A 24,046-nucleotide genomic window follows, 5' to 3' on the forward strand; every position below is an offset into this window, starting at 1 on the left:
TTGTCCCTTCAGAACTTGTCCACATCTGCTTCCTTTTCTTCCTTTTCCCTTCCATTTCCTCTGCAGTTCCTGTTTATAATTTGTGGTTTTTTTCTTTTTACTCGCACAATATAGAAATAAATAATATCAAATATCTGCAGAACTTGATTGACTTGTGTTTCTTAAATCTGAAAAAGCTGAAATTGTAGAGATTTGGTAAACTTACTCAATCATTTCTCTGAAGCTGATTTGGGTATTGTATAAGTCACACAGAGCTTCAGCATTCTGCTCTTTACTTCCCTGGCAGCAGTCACATGGAAGAGACAATACTGCCTAGATACTCAAGTTCTTTGGATAATTAATTTTCTTTATTTTTAATAACTCAGATTTTGAGGTGTCAAAAGGGGACTGTTTGTGGGAATGGCTTTAACTTAATTTGCATGTGTATGTTCATTACACTAGTGGAGGCTTGCATCTGATTTAAGAGGTGCTAGTCAAGTTTTACTCAATTTCAGTAAATTCCTGAAGAGTGCGTATATGCATGGATACCTGGTAAACAGACATTTTAAAGCAGAACTTTGAAGTCTTACTCATAAGGCAACTCAGACAAACCAGAATCCTGTTCTGAAGATGAAGGTACCTGGAGGAGGGTACTGCTGAAAAGAGCCAGTGGGAAGATCTTTAAAAGGGACCTGAAATTAGGTGTACTGTATTCTGGTCTTGCCTTAACTTTAATATGAGAATTGACCAAACTTGTCTTTAATCACTTGGGATGAAAGTAGATGTTTTCACACACTTGCTTTGTGATATTTTGCAATGTATTCTGGGACTGTCTGGGAAACAGAATGAGTTTGATAGTAACCTGCATAAAATTTCATTGATAAAATGCTGTAATTATGGAAAGCTGTTGAGTGGAAGAATGTCTATGGCTGTCCTTTCTTTCATACTGGATACAGAGTTCTTTCAAAGCATTTTCAAAAGACTTGTATCATTTACTCGGATAAAGGCAGCCAAGATTTGAGGCCAAAATACATTTACTTGCGTGCTAGAAATTGTGTTGATGAAGCAATGCTTATTGCTTGGAGGAAAAAAAAGGTTTTGCAAGATGTTAATGGCTTTTTCTAGTAAATGGTTGCAAGATTTGTAGTATTGGGTCCAAAATTCTTTATCTGTAGGAGTTGTTTGTAAAAACCAACTGTGCATAAATCAAGTAAGGTGCTTGTAATAGATCTTTGAAGCATGAAATTTATTAATTTAGTCTTTGAAGTTTTAGTAAGCCTTTAAAAGCCTATACAGTGTACCAGCTTGGTACCTTGGACTGTGTCTCCAATGTGTATGTTCTCATTTGGTTGACTTTTATTGCTGCTGTTGTTGCTGACTCTGAGATTGGTTACATACAGACTTATGTTGATGCTGTTCTTTGGTATTTACAACTGTGTGGAAAATATTTCACTTACAGCAGATCAAGGTGGGCAAATGAAGGCTTATGGTGGTAAGTGTGAGAAGCATCAAAATACCTTGTTTTTTTTTTTAAACACTTTCAGAGTTAACAACACAGTTGAAGCTGTAAATTGTGCTTAACCTCTGAGTCATTTTATGCTTATTATGTTATTCTGTGTTACAAGTACTATATCTATGTGGGGAATAGTATTTGGTTTTTCACAGATGATGCCTTGCTAAGAGGAATAGTAACTGAATTGCTGACACAATGTTTATGGATACTTCTAGAATTCCCATGTTCATGTGCACCACTTTGGGTGCTGTGTCTGGTTTGAAGTGTTCAGGTTTGAGTGGTTTTCCACTTTGTCAAAATGAGCTGCCCTGCCTACTTAACTTTTGACTAGAGAAGTTATACCTGTAAGGGACTACAGCATCTGGCATGGGATGAGAGGCTGAGAGAGCTGGGACGGTCCAACCCAGACAAGAGAAACTTTGCGGGAGAATCTTATTAATTTTTATGAATGTCAGATTGGGGAGGTGTAGAGAAAACAGGGACAGACTCCTCCTGATTGAGCTGCTTTAAGATAATACTTAAAGATAAATTTGCTCTATGTGTTTCTTGTATATTCCACATTCACATCTATGTCAGTGAGTACTATCACAAACCTTGTAGTATTTGTTTGAATTACTTGAATTTTGTGATGAACTTAATTAGTCCCTCACAAAACCAAATAAAAAGTTTACAGCAATGGAGAAAAACATCATCTAAATCTAAAAGAAGAACACAGAAAAAGGCTTTCTTATATTTTAATAGCAAATTTTAAAATAGAAGCATTGACTGTGTGCTGGGTGAGATTTATGTGATGGTGGCCCAGTATGTCAGTAGACTAAGGCAATTAAATACTTAGGAAGGGCAAGGGGAGGTCAACTGCCACTTTAAAAGCTGGATATGAAATCCTACACTGTCAAAAAAGTCTTGCTTTTATGCAAGCTACCACTTAACAGGTGTTGGAAAACAAGAACACCTTTTGTATTGAGAGACAAACCATGTTCTTGTTCAACCAAATGAATGGTTTTTTAAGAAATTGAAAGTAGGTTTTTGGGGTTTTTTTTCCCAATCTTTTTTTTTCTTTTTTCAAAACCAGAAATTGAAAGAGATGCTCTGTCACTTTGCAAGGCTGTAACAATGGGTCATTGCCAGGCACTGCAGTAGAGGTTAAGGATGATGGAGAGATCAGGCACAATGCTGAAAACAGAAATGTAAAGAGAGAAATGCTGATTTGGGGTCAAACTTTTACTTCTTCAAGAAGTACATTGTTAAAGATCTTTTATAAAAAGAGACTTAAGTGCATTCAGCGGGCAGGTTAATCGTTCAGTGTACTATGTTTTATTTTCCTAAATGAAACTATCTGCTACTTTCACTACCTAAGAATGAAAAAAAAAAAAAGAAAAAATGTATGAGTGTAAGTGATTTTATAGTAGTTTTCATTTTCTCTGTACTGTAAATGAATGCACTTTCAGTTTGAGTAACATCATTTAGATGGATTTCTGATTGATGGAAATTATGCCCTCTTAAAGTGCTGCAAGCCATGATGATTTATTTTTTTTGTAGCTGACAAGTTCACCTCTCAACCATGTCCCTAAGAGCCATATCCATGTGACATTTCCATCCCTGAGGAACAGAGGCTCCCCCACTTCCCAGGGCAGCCTGTGCCAGTGCTTGACAACCCTGTCAGTGATCACCCATTCACCTGCTTCTACTGTTAACTACATCTACTTCAGTTTGCAGAGGATAAAAGGCTTTCCAAGGTTTGTCTTCTCATCTCTGTCTCCTTACCTTGACTGCAGCCTGGGCTGGGTCCCTGTGGGCTGTCACTGTGCCATCAGCTGTGCAATGCTGAGGAGTTCTAAGGGAGCACAGCAGCAATCCCTGCCTGCTGCAGCCTCTGCAGGGTCCTTCTCAGGTTTGTCCTGTGTTCATGAAGACCAGGTTTCTTAGCAATGTGAACTCCTGGAACAGCAATAAATCACCTTGCAGGGCACCCAGCATTTTGGTGCACAAGTCCTGGCTGTGATATCTGTATTTATTGAATTTATTACAATTCTGCAGTACCCGAGGAAGTTGAAATACTATTAGGTCTTCAGATTTGAGTGACTGACCCAGTAAAACTTTTTCTGAACTAACTGGAGACAGAAATGTGCAGTGTTCCTAAACTCTGCTGTCCCATCTGCCTGTGGGTTAAATGAGTCCTGTCCTGGAAGGTCAGTCTGTCCTGCCTGTGAGCCACATTTTTATTCCATCTGTTAATATGAATGTTCTGAAGATGATGCCAAGAAAGATTTTACTAAATATACACACTTTTTATGGGACTAGAAAGTCCTTGAAGTGATCACGTTCTTTTCTAAATGCCACAATTAAACAGATTTTGACCATTCTCTCTAAAGTCAAGTGCTGGAAAATGACTTCACATATACTTATATATATATGTATATGTATATATATATGTGTGTGTATATATATATGTGTGTTTATAGATATGTATATATTTTTATATATATATATTTATTTTCACCTCAGATTCTTCTTCATTCATTATGTTAGTCTGTTTTTCTATATAATATACTGTATTTTATTTTTATTAATATATACTATTGATTATAAAGGTATTAATATTCATAACATATAATAAAATGCACCACTATAAAAATATCTTAAATTCAGGTCCTAAACTGATACAATGTAAAAAGGCAGAGCTGTAAACTTTAATTTCTTGTTATAAGGAAAATTGGGAATACTTAAAGCTTAAAATGCAGGTCTCTTAATTTTTTTCCATGTTCAAGCAAATCACAAACAGTAGCTGAAAAGATAACTTTCAGTACCAGTATTCAAATCTCAAACTTTTCTTATTCTCATAAATTCTTGTTACAGCTATCATTTATATTTCCAAATGTAGCAAGTATAATATTCCAAATCCTGAAGAAATTTTTTCTATTTCGCTCCTTCTTTAACACATTAAGAAGGATGTGGGGAGGGAGAAAGAAGAAAAAGTAAGCTGGTGCTGAAAAATTCCAACCTCACTCCTACTCTTTTATAAATTGCTGTTAGTATTCCTGTCTCCATGTGTGAGCCCGAGGTTTAAGCTTGAAGTTTAAGCTATAAACAGAGATGAGATAATTTTGTACAGGAATAAATGTGCACAGATGGAGATAATCAGAAGTGACTTAAATGTGTGGGCTTTCCTGGAGGTGCCAAAAGCCCACCACACCACACTGACGTTGATGGGGACTACAGGTGTGAATTATGCTCAGCCATTCCCCAAGTCTGCTTTGCAGAAGATGTTCACACACCTACAGGACTACCCAGGAGTGTCTCATTAAATGCTGTGGGAGTTAGTTGGGTATTTGGGCGTGTTCATAAATCTCTTAGACGCTTCTTTGCATATTTATTGAGATTTCTTTAAAATTCTTGCTGTGCTGTTGACAGTTGCCATAATTAAAGTGACTTTTTTTTCCATCCCCCCCCGCCGCTTGTCTTATAGTTCTCAGTTAATTAAAAGAAATCCTAATGTTGTAGGCTGAAAGGTAGAAACAACAAAAACTTTCAAGGACAGTACTTTGCATAACATGAAGGATCTCTCTAGGATTCTTTAACCTGTTGGATACATTAAAATTCAGGAAAAGGACCTTTTGTTCTTTAGAAGTCTTAATGATAAATGCAAAAAGCAGCCTTTTTAAAATAAAAACAACACTTCTGTGGATACAGCTCTGCGACATCAATTCTTTGAAATTTAGAAGGAAAAATATTTTAGAAACTGTTAACAAATTCTAGGCATTTTTTTGTTGACAGTCATCTGGCATGACTGACAAAAACCCCCTTATTTTTCTTTGTGCTACTTCCATTTAAGGCACACTTCTGTAGTAAAGGAAGATGTTGGTATTGGCAAAGATTCAGAGTTTTTTCTCACTCCTTGATAGTTATAGTGATTAAATGTAGATAGTAACAGAGCTTTTGATTGAAGAAAAAAAACCTGTAAATTAGTATTAATTTTGCAGTGACATACTCTTGCATGTAAATCCTATATTGCACAGTAAGCCTCCATTAGGCTAATAAATCAAATTTCATATTCTTGAAGTCATTTTCGTCTCCATTCCCACTCTTTCCTAGTCACAGTGGCAGCCTCTCTTTCCAAATTCTGAATGTGAGAATATTAAAAATAAGAATAAAAAGGCAGAAAACTCCCAAGCGTGAGTCTTGCAGAGTTTTGACACACTTTCTGTGAGGTATAGCCTGTCATGTAGCATAAATGTTTTAACAGGCAAACACACCTCCCCCCTTTCTAGTCTCAATTTAGTGCAAAAGCATTTTTCTCGGGCTTTGCTGTGCTGACAGCTCCCTGTATTTTCCTGTACACACTGGCCTGACCATGTTCCCTTTCCCATCCTTTGCTCCCCTCCTGTTCCCCCACTGACACATCATCATTTTGTCTTCGCATTCCCTGTCCCCATCCTCCTCCCCAGCAGGGTTTGGGAGGTTTCCTACCTCCCCCAGGCCTCGTGCTGCCCACGGTGGCTTTGCCTGGAGATCCCCTCTCTGAAAAGCATCTTTTTGCTTTCTGCCTTCTTCCTCCCAGACACAGATGAGAACTCTCCCTTTAATCTCTGCAAAGCCTGACCATTCTCAGATCTCTTCTGAGAACTCTGCTCCGCTGTGATGCCTACAGGACCAGAAGGAACTGAGACTCTCGCTCTTGTTAGCAATTTTTCCTGAGGTTTGTTTCTTTGTGGTCCAGTCCATCCACATATTCTTATCTCTGGTTGCATGGCTTGGTTGCTGGGCACAAGACAGAACTTTGTCCTTGGTATCAGAGAGAGCAAAGTCTCCTAATCCTTGAGCAGGATTTACTGTGGTGCAAATACCAGTCTGGAGAGGTAGGTGTGGCTTTAAAAACCCTTTCTGTATGATAGGAGGTGTTCACTGTGTACCTCAGTGAAATCCAGGGTTGGCAAGGAGGGAGCTGTGGTAATTTTCCTCTTTTTTTAAAAATTTCTTTTGTTGTTCTGTGGCCTAGACTGTATTGTCCAGTTTGATGCATTTAGCTACCTAGAATCTGACTTTCCAAACAGAAAAAATACACATAAGGGTTGCAATTTGACTTGTGAAAAATATAGTGAGGATTGTGGGGCTTTTGTGATTCACAGGAATTGCATTTATATGTTTATATTATTTCACACATATATGTTACTTGAGCTGTGGTGTGTCCTTGTAATTTCATTTTATTTATTTACTTAAAACCTCTTGACAATTTAGCCCTTAACAATACTGCTGGACAAGCTAGTTTTCCCCTCCTGCTTTAACTGAAAGCTTAGGTCAAATGGAGATGAATGGATTGTCTTGTGTCCCTGGAATTTGTAACCATTCTATACATTTTATTTCTTTTGAATTCTGATTCTGTTGTAAATGGTACATGAGGCAATGTGTTTTGTTGAAAACTAGGGGTTACTACTTTTCTTCTTCGCCTCAATTCATGCTTTTTTTGTTTGAGTTTTGTTTTACTCTGTTTTAGCTGGTCCCATTTGTTTGCTTTTCTTGAAAAATTGCACAACGGGTAGTTAATTTAATATTCTTTCCAAACCTGAGCTTCCAAAACTTTCTTGCCATATTGCAATAAAAAAACAACTTCAGCAAAGGTTGAAGAATAGAAAATGTTAGTGAATATATTTAAAGCAAATTTAATTCAGTGGATGACTATTTTTTTTGGAGTTATGCAACACTAAATTTAAAAATGAATTCTTGTCAAGGTTCTTGAATAAAAATTGTGGGATGTCTTGGCGCCTTTCTCTTTTTGAAAGGGAAAAACTCTCTGCTCTTGTACTTTAAAAACTTCTTCCTTGGAATTGGCTGTAGTGTGGGGAGGTTTTTTGCTAGTGGTTTTGCTGACGTTTCTCTAAGTCTTGCTTGCTTGCATTTTTAATCTTCCTGATGTTTATTTGCTTGCAGTGTTCGCAATGTCACTTCAGTTTTGCGCATAAAACTTCTTAAACATTTATCTTTTAGGCGCTGCTAATGTTAGATCTGGGTTATTTGTGGTTCCTGCTTTGTCCTTCAAACTCCTTCCTTATCCCTATTGTCCAAAAAAATAGAAATGTTGACTTAAGTGGGGAAAAATGCCAATCTACCATATTTTATTTTTCATTATCATGCAGTCTGAAAGATAGTTTTCTTCTGTATTTTTGTAAAGCAGATTTTGCAAGAAGTCCTGTATGGTGTTTTTTCTTTAATCATTATATACACATGCCCAATGTGTTGTGTATTGATTTTTTTTTGCCCCACTAAATTTATTGTTAAAATTATTTTAAAGTGATGAAAGTGTTCTTGTTTGACTGTTGAGAGTTGCCTCAGAAATGGCTGACCTTCAGGGAATAATGAGATATTTTATCTAATGAAGTTTTGTGAGTTATAATACTTAAAAACTAAATAATGAGAGCTGCTGCTTCTACAAAGTTCTGCAAAGAACCAAGTATTTGGTGGGTTATTCTTTTGTTGGATTTGAGGTTTAGATGGCATATAAGCAAAGGGGGAGAAGAGCAAGATGAGATATTTAAATTACACTTAAGTAAATTTTATCAGATTTGAAAAACCTGATATGCAGCAAAATAATTTTGTTCTCTAGCAGTATGTGCTTCTTGGTTAGTGTTTATATAAAAATGCAAAAAGGGTGTTATGCAAAGGAGGGTTTCTTTGCTTGACACTCACTACACAGCCAGCTGTTGAAACATGAAAGATTCCAGTGCAAGCTCTAAAGCGTGGCTGCTGGTGATCAAGCATGGTTAGCAACCTTCAGAAAGCATATTCTGTTGTTAGAAAAGTGCAATTTGAAAGCCTGATCAAGTGAATGCTTACAAATTTTGGGTGGAGTGCATGGGCTGGGAGGTGGTGTTGTGCTAGTAACAGGCACTGAGCTGCCAGCTGATTCCTGTAAAAAACTGCTTAAACATGACTCTGCAAAGGGTGAGTTTACAGACATCTCTTTGGACATCTTCAGATTTTTCAAAAAAAGCCTCATGGCACTCTTGTACAATATTTAATGTGACAACACTTGACTCATGTTCTAACCTCAGTGTCAATAAATGTAATTAATTATGCATTGTCAGAGCATTGAGGGGAATTTATTCTCAAAATAGGAGTGGAGGAGCTAATGGAAATCACCAAAGCCTATAAAGGATGTTTAGTTGTCTCTCTTCTGTCACCTGTGGTTAGCTGTCTGGGTGTGTGGGGTTTCTGAGTATCTCTCCTATGTGACTCTGTGTGTGAAATATGTGAAAGAGGGTGGATGGGTTTGGAACATTTCAAATTATTACTGTGAATTGTCACTGACCACATGGGATGATTTTCACCACTTTCAGTAATTAATGGGACCCTACACCTTGGACTTCTTGAGCCATAAATGCTTAATATGTAATTTATACCAAATACTTTCATCATCTTCCATGTAGATCTTGAATATGTTCTTGCAATGTCTGTGGTTTTGTTTCCTGTTACCATCTGCCTCCAGAGTCCTCTTACTGCCTATGAAGCAACACCTACATAGACCCATAATGTCTTATGCAAAGATAATGTTGCATTTTGTCCCTGAGGACTGCTGAAAGGTGTAAAAATTATTATACTGGTGAATGTATATATATGTAGTGGAACAAACCCTATTTCCTAAGAACTGGATCCTTACGGTTTGAATCAATGCAGTGTTTGGAACATAAATTACATAGAGAGCTGACCCTATGAGAAGTTATTTTTTTTGTGAAGTTGATGTATTGATAAGACTAATGGTAATACTGAGGAATGGTCATTCTGATAACCTTCCCCATTATCTTAAATATTTTATATTTAAGGGAGGTGTTGATACGGGAAGTTCTAGTCACTGTTTGTGACTTTCTCATAAATTTAAAGCTCCACCTGTTTCCCACTCAAGATGAAAGTTGTAGCAGCTGAAGTGTATCAGGAAACAGCGATAACTTTGACAAGCAGCCTGTTTCCTCTATCAGTGGTTAAAGTCCTATTTGTTTATGGGAATGCATTAGTTCTGACTTGCCACTTGCACTTGTAGTTGCCTTTGTGTTTGTTGGCAAATCACTCACAGTGTTGATTTAGCATTATTTCATGTTCTATGTTTTCTTGGTCTTGCCTGACCCTGGGGTATTCATCCATTCAGGTTGTGCAGCCCTTGTCTGTCAGGCTGCTCTCTTTAGTACCTTTACATCTCCTTAACATTCATTTCCTTTACTCTCGTAGACTTGCATTTAGATGTTTGCTTACCTCATCTCACTCAGGGCTTTTTTTTTCTTCCCCCTTCCTCATCTTTCAGTTTCTTTACCAGCTTAAAACTTTGTTTCTTACTATGATTTCCTCACTTGTCAGATTTTCAAGCTTACCTACTGTTTTCTCTACAACTTTCTTCTTCTATCTGCTATTCTGAAATTTTATCTATTACTGCATCCATGAAATGCTGATGACATTTGCAAGTTCTTGCTCATAATTAAAAGGAAGAGCTTAGCTCTGCTTTCCTATTGATAATATATTTATCTGTAATCTGTTGCACCTAGAATGCCGGAGCACAAAATTCTGCCTCTTTAATTTTATTCTATTGTGACTTCCCAATGAAACAAGACTCTTTCAGACATCCAGTTTTTTCCTTCATATTTCCAATTCCTGTTGGAGTTTCAGTCAAATTTGTGATGAAATTTCGATAAGCTTTCTGTGAATCAGTAGCTGGCTGAGAAAGCTTCTACTTTTTTCTACAGTGAGGGAAGATAGGGAAAAAGAAAAAAGTAGAAGAGGTAGAAAAAAGAAAAATGCAGAAAACTGAATTGATATTCATCTTTGCAATATTTGCATTTTGTTGCAATAGTTAGGAGGCTGTAAAAGGGGGAATACCTGTTGGGGCAGCCGTAGCATGTTACAGAGCTGCAGGAGCTCAAGAAGCCCTTTTAGATAAAGTTAAAGCTCATTCATGCATGAGCTGAACTGTTTTCAAGTGCATTCTTAGTAAATCTGCAATTGTGAGCTGATCCATAACCAAAATGCATGTAAAGGAAGCGATAGGGGTTTTGTATATCTTTTTGGCCATTAACATTACAAATTGCATTATGTTACTTGAGAGAATAACTACAGGCCATTGATTTATGAGTTTACTTACTTGGCAATTTTCTTGATGGGATCCATGACATGAATGAGTTTGGTAGCTCAGAGAAGTTAAATGTGCTCAAACATGGGTTTGCATGAGACATACTTTGGAAGTGAATTGATAACCCACTAATAACACTTTGATTTACATATTTATATATATAGATAGATATACACATAATGGAGTACTCTAGGAGGCCACAAACTGAGTTGCTCTGTAATGAAAATATTCCAGGAATGCAAGTGATGTCCTCGAACTGTTGGTATTTATTCTCTAAAGCCAGATTAGATAGAATCCACAGCACCAGTGCTGACAGACACCCACACCTCTGAGCTGAAATGCTTTTGGTGTGAATGTCACGTCCTCAAAAGCTGTTGGTTTCTTTTGCAGATGTGCTCCTGTTCTGCTGTGGTATTTGCTCACATAAAGAGAGATTTCAAGACCTCAGCTGTGATTCTATGTCTATTACAGACAGACTTCAGGCTTTATTTTCTGATTTACTGAAGGACAACTTTCTTATTCGAGTTTATCTAGAACCTTGGAGAAGGAAGGGGAAGCTCATGACTACTCAAGCATTCAATATTGTAAATAATTACATTTTCCAAGATGTGAACGTACATTTACTTTGAAACTGCATTGCAGGGGGAATAAAGGTTTGCTTTCAGCACAGAAAATGAAGCTACTTTTGCTACCAAACCTGGAATGGGAGTATTGATAATAGCTTCAACAAAGCATGCTTTGGAAAGGAGGCCTTTCTAGTAATTAGAATTATTTATTAAAAGCACTGAGGCATTAAAGAAAGTTCATTACCCAGACCATTACTGCAGTGTGGACCAGAACTAGCAGATGAAATAGATTTTTTGAGTAGTAGCTTATCACTATCTAGAGAACCTGAAAACCTGGGAGTGAGAGAGGCTAAAAAGAGGAATGTTGTTGTTAATGACGGTGTATAAGCGATGAGGAGAGCTTAGGGAGTTCTTTGTTGTTCCTTTAGTACTGTATTGTGCAAAACATCAGATCAGAAACCTGTGCTGCTTGCTAGGACATTTTCACATTATTTTTTATTGTGGTGGTGGGGTTATATGTTGTCCTGCCTCTCCCTGCCTAGCAGTAGTCTGGGGAGAAACCACAAAATCCTATTACTAATTCATTTTCCTTATGCTGCCTGTGCCGGCTGTTTTCTACACGTCACTTCTTTCTTTTTTTTTTCCCCATTTAGCTTTATAAGGGCTACAGCTGAAACAGAGCTGTTCCTCTGAGTTTGCCAGTACAAGTTGTTCTACAGCTGTCTAGGGATGCTGAAAGAGGGGAGGCTGTTTTCCACCTACTCAAAATAGTTCAGAAGTTGTGCCCCGTGACAATATAAGTACAGCTCATTTGTTTGCAGGGGAAGCTTGTGTAGTTTATTGATCCTGCAGATGGTTGGAAAGCTGATGCCCTCTCAGCAGTGCAGTGGTTACAGTCAGTGACAGGTTATGCTTGCCCTCACCTGGCTCTCCTTTGAAAATACTGTTGGGGTCATGATCACATTGTTCAGTATTTGTCACATTTTCTCACAAAGCTTTAAAATTCTTAACAGCATTGAGAGAATCATGTGCAGAGGTTTTGTGTGAAGGCTCATGTTATTACTGCTTTATGGCTAAATGGATCAGAACAGTGTAGACAGTGAAACTTTTGTCTAATGTTTCCTCTAACATTACTTTCAAGCCCTTTGCTATGAGGGCTTCTGATGGCTTGCTTTCTGTCTTCTGTGACTGTAGGTTTCTAACGTGGCTTCATTGCACATATACAGAACTTCATGTATGTCCCTTTAAATATTTTTACACCTCTTTGTGACAAATTGGTGCTCCTTAAAAAGAGAAATAAGAAATATTGGCAGTTTTCATGCTTTGATTTCAATTCAAAGTGCTTCTCTAATCTTTGGTGCTATCAGCTGTTGAAAAATACCAGTGTTAAGCAACAGGATATATGCAGGAAAGAAGTTAAAATATTTTGCTGCCCTACTAACTTTTGAATAAGGTTACAAATTAAAATTTCATCCTTTCAATAATAAAGGTCTTAAATGCAGAGTGATTGAATAATCAGCAGCACTGTTACTTCCAAACAGGTGACAGTACTGAAATTTTAATTCCATTAAATTTTGTCCTCTGGAGATGCAGCTTGTGCTTTCAGCCATTTGTCTAGCCATATAAGCTGGAATGTGTTCAACATGCTTGCCAAGAACAAATCCATTGGAAGAAATGTTATACTTTGACCCAAGTTCAAGAAATTCTAAAGCAACAAAAGATAAATATTTCTGAAGATTCATTTAATGTTCAGCTTTGCTGTTTACTTTTTTGTCCTCCCTGTGATCTGATATGCACTTGCTTAATAGCATGCACATAAACATTTTCTATATATTTATTTCTGCTTTCCTCTCTTTTAATATGACTCTGCTGTCTTTTCCCTTGGTGTTTGTCCTTTACAAAAAGTTTGTGTGTAGAATGCTGTAGCTACAATTAATTTAAACCAAATTTAATGAGAATTCATATTTGTTTTGATTATCTACAATTCCCAGCAAATGGTAGAAAATTCAGTAAAATTAACTCTTTTATACAGACATACTTGTATTCTTTGTTTTCTATTTTTGAAAAGCTTTTTCAGTAAGGTGTAGTGAGTACTTTGAGCATGAACATGTTTGGATCTTTCCTTAGAACTTGTGTTTATTATTGGTTGTCTGTCTGTCTGGGGTCCAGCACAATTGCTGAAGACCACATTTAGTGTGTTGACCATGGATTTGAGAGGGGATGATAGCTGGGCATCCACACTAATGAGAGCTTTCTTGCTGACTACAAAGAAGGTTTTGACTTTCCTCTGGGAGTTGGACAGAGCTCCTTGTTGAGAGTTGCTTGTTTTTCCTCTTGGACAGACCACAAGATGTGATGTAACAGGCTGATTTATGGTTAATAGCAGTGGGTGAGATTGGAGCCTGGAGTATCAGCTTGATGCAAGAAATGAGCTAATGGATCCAATTTCTATGTAATAAACTTAGTCATTCTTGGAGTGCCTCATAATTTGGTTGCTTTGATTATAGGCTGAGGATAATTTTATTATTCATTAAAAATAAATAAAGCTTTCTGCGTAAGCCCATAGCAATGCTTGCAGCTCTTGCTGCCACAGATACCCTGTGCCCTGAAGGAATGGGAGAGCATTACCAGAACATGGGATTGTTGTGTAGGAACCAAAGAGGTTTTGCTCATGACTGTGGAGATCGTCCAGGTGATCTGAAAAGGGCAAGGCCCTGCTTCTCTGCAGGTGCCATGGTTTCACCCTTCAGAGGACAAGTGTCAAATGTAAAATTGAGGATGACAGAAGAGGATGTCATATATTAGCCTTTCACTGGGAGGAGGGGAAGAGAAAAACATATGTACTTTATCCACACTAGAAATAGGATAAAACTTATTGGCCGTGAGTCCTATTTTTAAAATTCATTAAAATTAATGAAGTAACTTAAAGGTTTGTTTGTGCAGTGGGCTTCAGGGACTCTTGAAGCCATGAAAGCATGCTCATGGGTACTTTTTTCACTGGTTGTGGTGATTTTGTAGATGATGACTGGGGCTCTCAGGCTCTGTAAGTTACTTTCTTGCGGAAAAAAAAAAAAAAAACCAAAACCCAGAAAAAACCAAAAACTATTTCTTAATCTCTTGGTCAGCATGCTGACATTCCAAAATGTTCTTTTCAGTGAGAAAATGCTATTTTGGGCATATGGTTTTAACACAGCAGCAAGACGAAAGTTATTAATATTCCCCATCCTTTGACTGTAAATGGCTGTTAAAATGTTCAAGGTCAGGAACATTTCTGATTCTCTGAAGTTCATTGAAGTCCTGTTCCTAGTCCTAACATTCATTCAGTTTATTGAAAGAAGATCAGGTTGGTTTGTGATTATGTTCTTAAATGCATTGCCTGGAGTGTTTCTAATCAGTAAACAGTGTATGTACCATAAGGATTTCAACACATAAGGATTTTTCCTTATGGATTTTCTTCTGATCCTTTTTCCCCTTATCTGTTGTGTTCTTTCCTTTTCTACTTTTTCCTCCCTGAAATATCACAGTAAGCAAACAGCATGAAAGGAAGAACATCAGATGGTTTAATTTTTGTAGGACTGAACTACAGCAAGTAATGTGCTAGGTAGAAAATTTGAAACACTTCAGAGTGCTCTGTGAAAGCACAGACCCACATGGGGGAATTAAGGTGGGATGCCACCCAAATTGTTTCTAAGTGGGGGAATTTATTTTTGAAAGTGAAGGCAAGCTGCTTGCTCAAGATGAAAATTTACTTGTTTTTATGGCACCTTATCAGAGACTGTTTTCCCTTCCTTCAACTTTCATCCCACCACCTCCTGCCAATTTGTACTACATGCACATGCACAAAAGCAAACATGCCTCCCCAACCTAAAAAAACCCCAAACCTGGAGTATTTATACTCTTAGTCTCCTTCAGTCCATCTGTCCTGCTGCTTCTGTTATGACCCAGTGTTGTTTTGCTTTTCTCACTCCATGGGATTACATCCCAAATTGCCACTTCAGGCACAGTACATGGTGGCACATCAGCTGTAGAGGGGTGGTGAGCGAGAAGACACAGTGACATCTGTCAGCTAGAAGAAGAGAATGGGTTGGCAGAAACATTGCTGAAAATAAAATTGGGCAGCAGTAGGAACAGCAAAACTAAGACTCCATCATACAGTTAAGGGAAATTGTTTCATGCATTTATTTTCTATATAAAGTAATGTAAATTATAAAATGTGCACTTAGCAAAAGTAGGCATAAATCTGGTATAGTTGCATGATTTTTTCAGCTACCTCTTCTTCCTGAGGAGCCCATGAGGTGTGCAGGGAATATGTACAGTTCAACCAGTTGGAAGCCCTCACCTAGACCTAGGACTTGCAGATCTGAGTTAGTATTGTCAGCTTTGCTCACATGCTTCTGCTCCTTCCAGGATGTTCTATCAGCTTTTTTATCAGACTTCTGCTTTTATTGGACTGATCACAACTGAATGAAAGTTTGCTTTAATATTAACAAAAGTGTTTTGAGGTGGCTTCAAATTTATGATTTGACCTATTGAAATGAATGTTCTTTTGTTTCTGTGACCTACTCAAGCAGGATACAGCCCTTGGCACCCTAAGCAGGTGTGGATTCAGCCTTTGCTTGTCCTGCTGTCTGACCTATGCTTTATGCATTTGACATGGTCAGTGGCTGAACAGCAGCTAAACTGCCTCTGAACACTCAGTGTAACTGGGGCCTCTAAGTTTTGTTTAGATGTGTGGATGGTTCAGTGTTAATGGAGTATATTTCCTGTGTGGATCCGTTAATTAATTGCAGTGTCAGTACTGGAGTCAAGATGTGTGTGGTACAAAGACACTTGACAATGGTATGAGCAGACACCGTGTCTAAATGCAAGTAATCTTATCAGGAATCAGGCTTCTTTTTCTCCTCTCTGATCCTTTCTTATCTTCTACCAACAGAGCATGTGCCTGTTCTTTGATTTCACTTGCCTGCATTAAGTAGGAGGCCGTAAGTTATCGTTGTTAATGCTGTGGTTTGAAAGAAGGAAAGGTAGATTGAGCCTCCAAAAAGACTGAGGGAGCCAGCCTCTCACAATCACAGCACAGATTGCACTGTTTCAGAGCACAGACTGGCCAACTGGGGTGGGACAGCTGCTGGGATATTCCCCCAGGAATAAACAACTGCAATACCAGGAAATCAGTAATTTGCATTCGGTTGGGGTATAGTGCACATCTGTTTAGTCAATACAGCTGCAGTAGGAGAACTGTGGTTAACATCAGCCTGGAATTCCAGTTTATGTATACTGGAAGTTTGTCTGGCTTAAATTCTTAAAACGTAGCACTCCCAGTTTGGACTCGTTTCTCCTAGAAAAGAGGTTTTAGAGGATTTTAGGGCGTATTGCATCAGTTTCTGCATGAAGCCTGACTCCTGGCACCCCTTAGCAGAGGAGGTCTGGGATAGGGCAGGTGTTTTCACTCACCCTGTGTTTGCTGGCTGTAGCTGTGGTGTGCTGGCAGCCCACTGGCTTCACACTTGAATTATCATCAGCTTTTAGGTTAGCACGCCCTTGGTAAGAATAGAGGCGGTTCATGTCTTGGTGTTTGTCCTTGGCTGCTCTGCAGCAACTTGTTCTGCAGAATCAAACAGTTGCAAAACAGAAGGGCAGCTTGCCCTCTTCAGGAAACAATCTGGAATATAGGTCAGGTAGGGTGGCATGAGTGCACCTGAATACACATTGTTAATGTCTGCATGGATATATGTAAGAGGAGAATGAGAGATTGCTGTGACTGAAGGTTTAGGAGGCTCATGGAACAAAGTAGTTTAAAACCAGCTTTAAACTTAATAACAGAACTTGGGTAAATTGACATTTATTGACAATACCTGTTACTAAAGGCTGGGTTTTACTCATCCCTGGTCATTACTACTGCATAGTCAAAGCAATTAGTGTGTAAAAGTTTCATTATAAATTGTGAGCAGAGGGTACCACAGAGCTGGTGCCATGGATTTAGCACTGATGGGCCTGTCACAGGTGCCATTTCTTATAATAAGCAGTACTATGCCTCCTTTCCAGCTTTTGCTGTCAAAAGAAAAGCAGGATTTTTTTTCCAAAATTCAAGGATGTGTCTTATGGTTGACACATCCTTGACACGTGTCTATCGTATTTGATCATTATTGAATAACTCACAATTTTGGGGCCTCTCCTTTCAACCTGTGCCTGTATTTCCCAGCCCATGGTTCTTATCTCATATCTAAGCTGTTTGCTGTAACATGAGGCACCTGGTACCCAGCTCTAGCTCATACTGTTATTCCTAGAATAATTTCTTAAGCATAAGAGGCCAGAATTTGGGATGTGCATGTTTAGCATTGGAATACAGGCCTTTTCCTAGCAGTGGCAACACTATTTTTACTGATCCACATGGTACAAAAATACATATACTCTGTTTACTAGTCATGATGTGTAAGGTTGCTTAGGTTTGAGTTTATAACAAATTAAGAAGCAAATACCACTCAAGCTGCTGTTTTTATGGGTGCAAAAGCTTCTGTTTTGGTTACAGACAATTAAAGTTTTAGAACTGTGTAGCTACTGATGAATGGTGCATTCAGCTGATGAAGAGTTTAATCCTGAGTATCCTGATTTAATTCTGAGTGTCCTGAGGATAGTGGTGTTCCAAGCTTACCCTAAGTACCATTTCTAATATAGGTAGAGATTGGACAGAGAATATCAAGCTGTGTATATTTACATACTTATAAAGAGACTTAGCTTAATCTCTTGTAGATGATTAATTCTCCTCCTTAAAAAATGAAGAGGACTGTGTGGAGATGTGTCACCAAAATCTGTTTACATGAAGATGAACTATTTGTACTCTAAGCATTAAAAAAAAAAAGGTAAAATCTTAAAATGTCGAGAAATATGTTGTTTGCACCCCTGGCATCTAGATCACTTTAATTAGGGTACTTATCTGAGATGCTTCTTGATAGTGTGAGGCGTCTTTTGTAGTAATGACATCAGCATGGTAATGTTATCCTCTCTAACTCGTGAATTGACCAGCTGTTGGACAGGAGTTATTAAATACAGAACAGAAAAAATATGTTTCTGATGAAGTTATATAATAGTACTTTCAGTACTTTGGAATTCTTGTGCCTGGTTAAATGGGTGTAAGATTAGCCCTTTTTCAATGAAATATGTGAATAATTTTTGTTCAGGGTAGTGTAGTATTCAAATTGAGTTGTAAATTGGGGTATATTTTTCACAGAAACTGTAATGAGTGTGTTTAGTCTGTTTAAAAACAGCCCCAAACACCTGCCTACCACCCTGCAGAATGTTGTTTCAGTTGTGGTGGGATTTTGGCTGGTTTAGAGTTGAATTTGAGAAAGAACATGACAAAGATTCTGTTTATTAGAAGTGTTCTTGCCTCATGTATCTTTTCACTTTCATCCTGTTTTTCACACTTGGTGTTTAGTTTTTGTACATTAACTGCTCTGACTAAGTCAGGAGGAATTATCTTCCTAACAGTTTCACAAACAAACTCACAACTAAAGCATCCAGTCTCCAGAGGGTGCTGGAATTATTTCAAGAGATGTCTTAGAGTGCAACCATATTTTTCCAAAGCTTAAAAAAGGGGTGGGAAGTGGGTAAAAAAAAGCACCTGTCATTCTTTAGAAGCACAAATAAATATGGGTGTCCATATCCTTGTTAGATATGTGCATTTGGAGACTAGATTAGGAGAAAGCCTTAGTAATTAACAGGATTACCTTCTTTGGAACATTTATAAGATGTGCAGGAGAATAAGGGAAATACATTACCACCTGGAGTTTTGGGATGTCCTACTTGGTATGGGCAGAGAGATAACTTGTCAGTCAAAATCCATCAGTGATTATGGTAGACAAATGTGTGTTTATTGCTTCAGCTCTTGCTCAGTCCAGTTATTAATTTCCTGTCAAAACAGAAATACATGGAGACATTTCTATGCTGCTGTCTTCATGCATTCCACATCACCCCTTGATATCTTCTGTCCACTGTCCACTTAGGTACCAAATAATGACTCATTATAGGTATGTGGTAATCATTAACTGGGGAATAGTTGTGTTGCAGTCCTTGACAGCTGTCAGATCTGGGATTAAATTTATACCAAAGTCATATAAATATTTATTAAATATATACCAAAGTTAGTGCAGCTGCCCATGGGAGTGCTGGGATTCTGCTGTGCACTTTATAAACCTCCATGGCCACCAGCAGGGCTGTAAAGTTAATTAGTTAAGTACATGTTGTTGGGAGCTCATCAGGTTGCTGGCCACTGAAATTGCTTTAGGAAAAATAAGGCTTGTTGGTGATATTTGGGTTTGGGGTTTTCTGTTTGTTTGTTGAAATAGTAGGGGCCATTCTTCCATCTGTTATTGAATTTTTTAGTCCTTTCTTATGGCAAAAGTTTAATATTTGCTGTCTACCTTCTTACAGTTTTTAAGTGGATTTATTTTTCTGATGATATATAGAACAGAAAAGTCAACACCTCTTTAAGGAGATCATTCTCATAGTTCAGTGTCATTACACTATTTCTTATACCATCTTTCTTTCTGTTCTAGAACTTTAAAAAGAAGACTGTGAAATACTTGAATTTAATTGCTGGTTTTAATGTTAATTATGTTCAGAGGTGTTTTTTTCCATTATCAACTAGTCATAAACAATCATTAGCACTTGTCTGTTAAAACATGGTGGTGATAGGTTTACTTTCTTATTCAGTGTTTTCTGCTTCACAAACAAGTGATAATTGAGGAAGAAATATTGACTGTTTAACCACAGATCTTATTGCTGTAGAGGATGTTGTCAGTGCTTGAAATTAAGTCACTGAGGGAGTTTATCTGGAATATTTTAGATTTCTTTTTTCAAGTCATTATATTGTTTTAGACTATGGATTTTTCTATATTTTATCGCACCCAATATTGCAAAAGAATAGTAAAACTTTCAGCTTTTAATGAACTAACAATATTCTACTATTCAGTCAGACCAAAAATATCTCAAGACTATAGTTAAACAAACAGAAAGAAGTAAAATTTCTCCCTGCCATTTTTTGGAAAATTAATGGAAATTTATGTAGAGCAGCATTAAACAGTGTCCTTAATTTTCTCTGTTGAAACTGTTCATTTTCTTTCCTGAGATATTTTCAGTGTGAAAAAAGCCAACTTGAGGCCTTTATGATGTTTTTCACTGTAGTTGCAATTAATTTCTCTGCCCTATTCCTCCTTAAGCAAAAGATGGCTGCAGATTGTTCTTTTAGCAGTGTGAGTGCACGGGACAGAGTCTGCCTTGCCTGCTTTCCGTTTAAGTAATGTGCCTTCACTTCTACAATCAATTTAATCAGTGATGTGCAATCTGCACACTCAAGTCACATTGAAGATAAGTGCCCCAAAGGTATTTCTGTCCCGCTGCACAACTCCTGGTTCAACTGGAAGCAGAAGATCTGCAGGGAATTTTAACAAACAGGGAGCACTACTAGCAGGGATCTGAGTAATTATCCTATTAAAACACAGCAACATCTGCATTATCTGTGCAAACAGAGAATGGAAGGGAACATCATGTTCTCTAATCCTGTCTGGGAGCATTATGAAGTTAAAAGGATAACATTTTACCAAATCTGTGTTCTAACATGATAGGTTACACTTTATTACCTTTTAATTACCCCTCCTTTAGTTGGGCTTTAGGCTAAGGACCCTGCCTCTAACTCTCATCACAGACCATTTCCTGCCTTTGGATTCTTCATTCCAAGTTTTATATCTGAGTTTACTTTCAAAAGCTGGTCCTACTGTATCTTGAAGGCCTTTATTACGATTCCTTTTCCCTTGTGTATGAAAAGCTTTGAGAATATTAGTTTCTATATAAAAGACATGTTGCTGCATTCAGAAGTTTGTGTTTTCAATTTAGTTGCAAAGAGCCACCTCATTTGGAGTATGTTTTATGGCTGAGGAGTAACTGCACAGCAGAGGCCACACAGGAGCAGGACATTATTCCAGCCTCCCAACTGCTTGCAGTGGAAGCCAGGAGAGTGTATTGGCTTAAATAATGTAGATTTCTTCTTTCCTCTTTCCCCCTGAGGGAGTCTGATTTCCTGATCACCTATCTAGCCATATGCTGTAGCTCCTGCCAGGAACTCCGAGCAGTGTCACTGCCAGCTGAAATTACTTGTTTTCTGAGAACTGAATTACATTGAGAATTGTCTTAAATTGCTGCACTGGCAACATTGCAGAGTTTTGCATACACACACACAAATAAATATGTTACAGAAGCCTTACTTTGAAATACAGCTTAGAAACCACTTCAGGCAGGGAATTTGATCCAGATTCTGTGAGGTGTTCTCACCTGTTCGGGCACATCACTCCCGCTTTGTTGTCTTTCCAGTGCTTTTCTCAGCCCCTTTTTGCTCTGGCTGCTACCGTACAATGATGAGACATGCAAATTAACCATTTACAAAGCAAGCACATTGTCTGCTTCTGGTTTGTACCAGTGAGAGGGAAGAACTAGAGTGGATAGTAAAAACTTCAGATGTGCTAACTATGCTTTTTTCTCTTCTCTTGCAACAGGATGGAACTGAAACACGGATATGTGTTGACAAAGGAGTTGGAGTAAGACTGAGTCCTGCTCTGTGATATTTATATACCTGGACCATGAACTTGCTGTTTGGCTTCATGCTTTAGGAACCTTTGTAGTAACTGTGTGAAGCTGCTGGGAATCATGGCATTCTCTCCATGGAAGCTGTCCTCTCAGAAACTAGGCTTTTTTCTGGTGACTTTTGGTTTTATTTGGGGAATGATGCTTCTGCATTTTACTATTCAGCAGCAAACACAACATGAAAGCAGTTCAGTCCTGCGTGAGCAAATTTTGGATCTCAGCAAAAGATACATCAAAGCATTAGCTGAAGAAAATAAAAATGTAGTTGATGGGCCTTATGTTGGGACAGTGACAGCATATGGTAAGTGTGTTCTCTGCATTATTTGATAATCTGATTAAGGCTTTTTCCTCAATTGCCCAAACATTTTGCTTCATAATGTCTCTCAATTAGCAGTACTTTACCCCTGTGCATTTTCTGTACAAATGGAGAAAATGGCCTTCCCTTTTAAGTGGAACAAACTTATATTGCTAATTTTTATTATGTCTGTCTAGTACCTCTATCTAGTATACTTTAGGTTATTTGTTAGAACTCAGTTTTAAAAAACTTTTTTGGTGTTTTTGAGAAAGTTGGGAGGCTTTTCAGTTTTTGTTTCAGCGATCTAAGAAATTACCTGTGGAAAAACTTGCCTTAGTTTAAAATGGAGACCTGCTATTTATTTCTTCTTTCCCATTTCACTTCTTTGTTCAGTCAATTTACTTAATGTTTAAGTTTAGTTATCTGGTATAATCCTAAATTAAGCTTAAGTATATCCTATTTGCCTCAGGGCAGAAAACTCTGTGAGTTTTAGTGCTTTGTTTGGCAGTTGTTTCTAATGCTTACTCTCTTCCAGTTTGTACATGAGAGTTCAGTTTTTGTGCATGTGTCAGACAAAGCAAGCAGAAAAGAATGAAGCATATTACCTGAAAATATTACTAAAAAATAAAATATAATCAAATTTCGGGTTAGGTGTGGTTCCTTTTCAGTCTAAGATCACATAATGCCCCTTACTTGTTTAGCAATTTTTAGACTCACTTTCTTTCCAACTTACCTATGCACTTCCAGAATGTCCAGAAAACTAATTAGTCATTTACATTTGTTTTCTTTTATAGTTGTCTTAATATTCAGCTCTGAAGAAATTGAGTAGATAGTTTTTGTGTGCTTAGACAAAGAATATAGACTAGGATGCAATGATAGAATAGCTGCACTTTTTTCTCCAGTTTTCTCTTAACACTCTATACTTTTTGGTGCATGCAGTGAAAATATCCTGCTGGAAGGTGTCTTGTTTCTGTCACCAGTCCTTTTTCCTCTAAAAAGCAAAATTTTGAGTTGGTGTGCATTTGTTTGCCTGTAAGTATGAGATTATTATCCCCAACATAGCTAAGAATTCAATTGCTTCATTGCTTAAATAACAACCTGCCCTTATTCTGTAACTCCAGATTTGTGGCTGCATGTTGAGCTAAACTGGAGCTGTAGCCTTACAAAGCAACACAAGCAAAACAGAGTGGTACAGATCAATATTTGGGTTGAGGATCTCTGAACAAGTAGAGATCCTTAGAGGATTGTGTGATTAGGCTCAAAACAAAACTTTATTTGCTGTGTAGCCATTACCAGTGTCCTGTTACTGTGCAGGGGTGTTTGATGGTGGATGAATTGAGAAAGAAAATAGATAACAAAGCCCAAACAATCTGGTGCCAGATATTGAAGGTAACTGGATTAATATGGGTACAGGATATCCATAGGCAAAGTTCCCCTGCAGCTTGTTGCCTGTGGCATTAATTTCCTGTTCCAAATCCTGCTGGGGAATAAGTTGACTTGCCTCCAAACACTGGTCAAGTTCCCAAGGAGAAGTTAAACTGCATTTGGAAGCGGGTGAAATAACTTTGTGACACTTCTGTGAAAAGAAAGCCAAGGTTTGTGTAGCAATTTCAAGTCCATGGCTGACAAGATTTTTAAGATTAAAGACTTAAATTTTAAGTTTAGCCAGGTGTTTTCAACAAAGTAGTTTGGAAAGATGGAAAAGAATGGTAATGCAGTTATTTAAAATATTTCAGGAAAAAGCACTAGAGTGAGTGAATAACACCATATTATATAACAGTTTATGAAACTGGGTAAGGTAATTACTTAATAAGTTAATTTGTCCTGTTTGGCATACCAAATGACTTGCTGCTAGCAAATAATCAGGTTAGCTCTTCACAAATAAACACATTAATAACTGATGTTAATAATAATTGCTAGAGGCTTCTTCAATATTCTGTGAAAATTAATGC

The 24,046-nt window shown here is 37.7% G+C and overlaps 1 protein-coding gene across 7 annotated transcripts in view; it reads left to right on the forward strand.

Annotated features, from left to right (window-relative positions):
• Positions 1–24,046, forward strand: part of MGAT5 (alpha-1,6-mannosylglycoprotein 6-beta-N-acetylglucosaminyltransferase) — a 111,128-nt gene that overhangs the window by 20,196 nt on the left and 66,886 nt on the right. For 4 of the 7 annotated variants that reach the window (XM_030952887.1, XM_030952888.1, XM_030952891.1 and 1 more), the window contains 2 exons: positions 3,032–3,228; positions 21,712–22,100. In XM_030952887.1, coding sequence (XP_030808747.1) covers positions 21,863–22,100 — 238 coding nt within the window. In that variant the 5' untranslated portion in view covers positions 3,032–3,228; positions 21,712–21,862. The remainder of the gene's footprint in view (positions 1–3,031; positions 3,229–21,711; positions 22,101–24,046) is intronic. The other 3 variants (XM_030952886.1, XM_030952889.1, XM_030952893.1) reach the window with 1 other exon arrangement.

Source organism: Camarhynchus parvulus, chromosome 7, assembly GCF_901933205.1.
Source record: "Camarhynchus parvulus chromosome 7, STF_HiC, whole genome shotgun sequence".
In the NCBI taxonomy this organism is placed as follows: Eukaryota; Metazoa; Chordata; class Aves; order Passeriformes; family Thraupidae; genus Camarhynchus; species Camarhynchus parvulus.